The following is a 6,294-nucleotide window of genomic DNA, read 5'->3' as shown; positions in this document are numbered from 1 at the left end:
TCCGGTACTCAGTGAGGTGCTTTCGCAGCCCGATGCCCGCTTCAGTTGATTCAGAGGCCACTACCGAGACCCATTCGGAGTCCGGTATGCCGCAAAACTCTTCTTCGAGTAAGGATCATGTGGTTGTCTTTACCTTGGATGGGTCCCGAGCCGCTGAGCAGACACCGGCTTCCGAGGAAGCACAAACCGTCTTCTTTTGTGACTACTGTTCTTTCAAAAACGACCAAGTTTCTTAGGCCCAGGTTTTGAACCACACCCAAGAAACCGATGACCCACTCTCATGCGCCTGCTACCTTGCCTCAGTCTCAAATGCTTAAAATGGCGGAAGCCCTTATTTTGCTTATCAGGGGAAGCCATGCTATCCCGTGAAAAAGGAAATGAGATGCGTCCCCTGTAGTTTTGTCTGAACAAAAGTCAGAATAACCTGATGCATCTGACTATGAAGACATGCAACCCCTTTCTCCACTTATGAGGATTCTGATGCAGAGGACTCCATTCCTTCAGCCTCTCCCCCCCCAGAGGATTTTTCCTTTGGGGGAAATCCTGCATACTTTAAGGGAGCATTTCCAATGGGAGAGTCAGGACTACCCTCAGTCTAAAAAGAGACCCAGGGAATTCCTAGATCTTCCGCAACACATACCCTTGGCCACCCCCCAGTCCTGGATGTTGTCGATGATTTCCTCGAACGATCTGAAACTGTTGTGCCAAAAATGTAATTTAATATTCATCAATTTGAATACTAACATAACTACTTAGATGTGTAATAAAGTTCACCATAATGGTAATAAACATTTAAACTGTAACAGACCAGGTAAGAAGGTTGTTTGTCACTGCAAAATACAATTCTACCAAAATATTCAATCCCCCTTCTACTAACAAGGTTACACAACTACACCATTTTTCCATTCAAGAATTCATATAATTCAATGTTCTATCAAAATGTGACCAGTCAGAATATGAAAATTCCCCCCTTAGTAACCATGCACCTCATCTTATTCACTAAACATGTCTCCCTATGGAATTCTGGGATTCACACACAACACTATGTTTCAATTAAAACACCATTTGACTTATTTCTATCAAGTCAGTAAGTCATGGAAAATATATGTATATTGCAGTTCTATAGGTTCAGGTCACTCACTGAAATTAAACAATCATTAAGAAAAATTATATAGCAAACCCACTTCTGTTATATATCGTATTTGTCTTAAACATGCATGCAAGTTACACTGCAGGGATCTGCAAAATTTTACTCAAGTATTGTTTGTGTCTTTCGGCTTTTCCCGGTTATAGGTCTCAAATGAAATGCAGTATCTCAGCAAGCTCAAAGACAAATGCTCAGATTAAATTTTGCTTTACAGAATGACAGTCAAAACTTACCTAAATGAAGGCAGAGTCACTGTGTCAATATTTGTTCCTCGTTCTGAAGTGCCTATTGTCAGATTATAGCCCTCCTTGTAGGGACACTCTGTGAATACCGCACCTTTGAAATATGAAGAAACAATTGCAAAGTAAATGGAGTATATTTTAGTTATGGCAAACAATTTCAGAATTTCATGTGGCACTTAAAGCACTATTAGTTATAATTTTTTTTGCTTACCTGGAATGCCCATCATGACATGCCTCATTTTCAGTGGAGTCCTGGGAAACAAAACTGCATGCAAACAATCAAGCTCTACAAACTATAACAGAAGCAAACATGTCAACAATGCAATATGCACGTAACACAAGTTTTGGTTATGCTTAATAGTCATAAAAAAACATACATTTCAATGGCTACAGATATTCACTGCATATGTCACTCAGTTAATACTACTTTAATCTACTGTCTTTACATTGACTAGTTTTTACTTTTAACACCTTTTTTGAATTATCACTTAAGACATAGATAAACATACATTTACATAAAAGGAAACTAACCATATCAACACATTATCAGTTGCAAAACTGTACATCACATTTATTCTTTTGGACATATTATCATCAATTTAGCATTATATAAACTGATCAATCCCGGCCTTTCTTTAAACTTCACTCCACCAAAACATTATTCTGTACATTCCCACAATCTCCATTTTTTTCTGTGCAATTTTCTATTACCCATTTCTACAGATTCTACTTCCAGTTTATTTTATCTCTGTTAACAATATTTAGTCCTTATGCAGTTGGTTTAGACTTGATTTCCATTTTGTAGTGACTGCTTTTTTGGCAGCCACCAGAATTAAACTTAACAAAGCCTTACTATGTCTAGGCAATTCAGATCCTGTATCCCAGCTCAAAAAAAAAATTTCCTTAGTTACACCAATTTGCTCTCCCAATATTTCTGATAGAGTACTCTGTATGGAATTTTAAAGTCTGCCAACTCATTACAGTCCCAAAACATATGTTCTCAGTTACCTCTTTCTTCCCCATCACACCGCCAACATTTGCCATTTAACAGATGAAAAATTCTTTGGCGTCTGCTTGGGTATAAAAACACCTATGCAAAAATTCCAAGCAAAAATTGTAGATATTCTACACACTGTTGCATGTTTGGAAGCCGTACATATTTCCTCCCATTGTTTCCTTGAGAATTGCTTATCCATCTCTCTAGTCTCCTCTGATCGATTCCTACAGCTATTCTGCAGTACTTTATATGCCCTACTAATTATCCCTTTTTTAACTGCAGCTTCTGTTCTAGAGTCAATTAAAAACTCTACCAGAGCAGGTCTTTCACTTAGGATTCCCTTAGCCCTTTTGTTTTGAATACTCCGATATCAATCCCTAATAGGGAAGGCAGTTTTTCTGCAGTTCAAATGTTTTCTTGGCTTCTTTTCATTCTATTACCTTTCCCCCTCTAGATATTTGCTCCCAATACATTTGTTCCCTTCTTAGTTTACTCCAGTAAATTCCAGCCCCCACTTGCCTATTCTCTGTACTCCAAACTGCAGTCAGCCCTACTGGCAAAATCTCCTTTCTCCATTCTCATGTTGGTTTAGTTCTTCGAATACTTTCTGCTTCTTTATGAATATAATATTCTGTGTGGCTGTTATTCCAACTCTCGCTTTATTTCTTGCATTCACCCACTTCATCATCCCTTTCCACTACAAATTATAGTTTTCTGCTTGGTTTATGCATATGAGCCTTAACTATGTAGCTCATATTTATTCCTTCTAATCAGCTAATCCTAATCCACCTTGTTCTATGCAAGGATCAACTTATCCCACTTGCCCCTTCCCCTTTTCCTCTCCCAGATAAAATCCTTCAACTCTTTATTAATTACTATCCACAACTTCTCCTCTGGTTGATAAAAATATGCCTGACCTGTATATAAAACTAAAGGGAGTAAAAACATTTTCATTCCTTTTATCTTGATAACCATATCTATAAAACAGCTTCTAGTTTCTCAGTTTTTGTATGATTGTTTGTTTAGTCTCTTCTGACATAATCCTTAGCTGGTATATCAGAAGCTTTTTTTAATCTAAATGCCAAAATACTTCATCTTATTATGTCCCCGTAAATGTGGGTATTGTTGAACCAATTATCCTTTGCTACCATAACAGAATTCTTTTTAATTCATACTACTAAATACATCATTTCATAGTGTCCCCATAAATTTGAGTATTGTTGGACCAATTAATGTGTGAGTACATAGTTTACAGCTACAGCCTTTGTTTTATCGTCATTAATTTTTAATCCCCAAAAGACCTGAAACTGTCTTAAGATTTTCCACAACAGTGAAATGTAATTACTTGGTTTTAACAGGTACAAAATAACATTGTCTGCAAATAACGCCAACTTTTCTTGATCACCATACCAACTATACCCTTAAATTTCTGAATTACTTATTTTCTTTGTTAACAGCTCTAAATACAAAGCAAATAAAGGGAAAAAAGGACTCCCTGCCTGGTTTCTCTGTTCAGACACAGCTTGTCAGAAAGGCACACTCCTACTTTAATTTTTGCCTCTGATACCTCACATATCCTTTTAATTAACCTTGTTATTGTATCAGGGAATGCAAATGCTTTCATTGCCCTACTCATAAAATTCCACATTACTCTGCTGAATGCTTTCTCTGCAGCAAGACCCAAAAACAACAGTGGTATTTTCTTTCACTCTGCTTCGTCATCATTGTTCTATTTATGTTATTAAATATCTACTCCCCCCTCCACAAAACCACAATGATCCATATATATCAATTCTGGCAACACACTTTCCATTCTTTTAGCCATTATAGACATGAACACTTTATAATCATGGCTTAAAACTGAAATGGCCTACATGAGGCTGGGTCTGATGGTCTCAACCATGTTTAGGTATTGCAATCACCACAACCTTCTTCCAGGATGCTGGTGGTTCCCCTCATTTTTAAAATACTGGTAACCTTCTTCCTTCCTAGCTTCCAAACTTTCACAGGAATACTCTATATTCCCTGGAGACTTTCCAGCAGATTGACTGTATGTCACTGTTTTTATCTCATCTCCACCTATCTTGACTATTAATTGTTCAGTCTCATCTACCTCTAAACTTGGCATACTTAAGTCTTCCATAAATATTTCCATTTGTGTTCTTTCTTGATTTCCACATTTCTCTGCTTCACATAAATGTTCATAAAATTTCAGAAATGTCTCTAATACCTCTACAGGATCTCTGATTATTTTTCTTCTTATAGGCTTTCTAAGTTTGGCAACAACCATTTCCACTTTTTGTAGCCTAAGTCGTTGTGGTAAAAGGTTTTGTACTCCGGAGTTATTATCAAAAACAGTTGCTTAACAGGAATCATTCTAAACTCAGGCATATTACCAGATACTCTCTTATTTTCTCTTTAGCACTCTAACTGTGCCGCTTCTTGTTCTGTAGGATCCCCCTTATTCTGCAATACTCTAATCTTTGTCAACCCCTCTAAATAATTCCTGTTACTTCTTAACCATATCTTTTTCTTTTATTTCTATCCTATTTATTTTTAAACATTTTATTGAATTATCCCTTGTGACATAAACAAATGTACATTTATATAATTTACATTTATATATAACCAATCAAACTGCATTAAAAAGTTCAAGTTTACAAACATTATACTTCACATATATTGCTATATATCCTATAACCTAAGCAACAGGACATAAAATGATTCAATTCTTGCCTTTTCTTTTTTTTAAAGAAACATCTTTATTAAACCATTACTTACAACATAAACAATCATATATATATATATATATATATATATATATATATATATATATATATATATATAAACAATCCACACAAACACAATCCTAGTTGCAAGCATTTCACATCATAAACTATAGTGACACTCCCAGTTGGAAACATTATACATCACTTATAATCTACCCAATCATTTTCAGTCAAACATCACATAGCTTAAGTCCTGCCTTCTTTTAGACCTCATTCCTCACCTATATGTATTCTTCACACAATTCCCATTTTCCTAGGTAGTTTGCTCCTACCCTTTTCTAAAGATCTCAATTCCAGCTGTTTTGTCTATGTTATTATTTCACTACTTCTAGTACAGTTGGAAATTTCCAGTAATTGCTTTTTTTTTGGCAGTCACCAGAATTAGACACAGCAAGGCCTTACCATGTCTAGGCAATTCCGATTCTGCATCATAGCTCAAAAAAATCATCTCCCTTGTCACACCAAGCTGCCCACCAGGCATCTCCAACAGTGCATGCTGCAAGGAATCCTTAAAGTCTGCCAACTCACTGTACTCCCAGAAAATATGTTCTCAATTACCTCTTTCTTCCTGTCTCACCTCCAACATTTGCTATCTACCTGAGGAAATAGTCTCTGGAATCTGCTTGAGGTATAAAAATATCTATGTAAACATTTCCAAGCAAAAATCCCAAATCTTCTACATTTTGTTGCATATTTGGGATACATGCGTATATCCTCCCATTGTTTCTTTGTGAATTGCTTATCCAGACTCTCTTCCCAATTCTTTCTAACCTCCTCTGATTGACTTTTACAGTTATCATGCAATATTTTATATGCTCTACTAAGTATTCATTTTCTAATGGCAGCTTCAGTTCTAGATTCTACTAAAGACTCTACCAGTGCTGGTCTTTTGTTTAGGACCCCTCATTTATTTCTCTTTGCGTATACTCTGATATCAATCCTGGATAGGGAAGGCAATCTCTAACCGCCAGTCCAAATACATTCTTAGCATCTTCTCATTCTGTCATCTTTCCCTCTCTAGTTATTTGCCCGAAAATACCTTGGTTACTTTTGTACTGACAAAAAACAAAACTAGTGAAAACAAAAAAAAAGAGAGCGGATTTGTAGAACTAAACTCCT

The 6,294-nt window shown here is 36.2% G+C and overlaps 1 protein-coding gene across 1 annotated transcript in view; it reads right to left on the bottom strand.

Annotated features, from left to right (window-relative positions):
• Positions 1-6,294, bottom strand: part of SPOUT1 (SPOUT domain containing methyltransferase 1) — a 742,081-nt gene that overhangs the window by 327,465 nt on the left and 408,322 nt on the right. The window contains exon 9 of the mRNA XM_044058122.1: positions 1,381-1,483. Coding sequence (XP_043914057.1) covers positions 1,381-1,483 — 103 coding nt within the window. The remainder of the gene's footprint in view (positions 1-1,380; positions 1,484-6,294) is intronic.

This window comes from Protopterus annectens, chromosome 16.part0, assembly GCF_019279795.1.
Source record: "Protopterus annectens isolate FY-2018-M chromosome 16.part0, PAN1.0, whole genome shotgun sequence".
Classification (NCBI taxonomy): Eukaryota; Metazoa; Chordata; order Ceratodontiformes; family Protopteridae; genus Protopterus; species Protopterus annectens.
The sequence above is the reverse complement of the archived record's forward strand: the minus strand, read 5'-3'. Positions and strand labels throughout refer to the sequence as shown.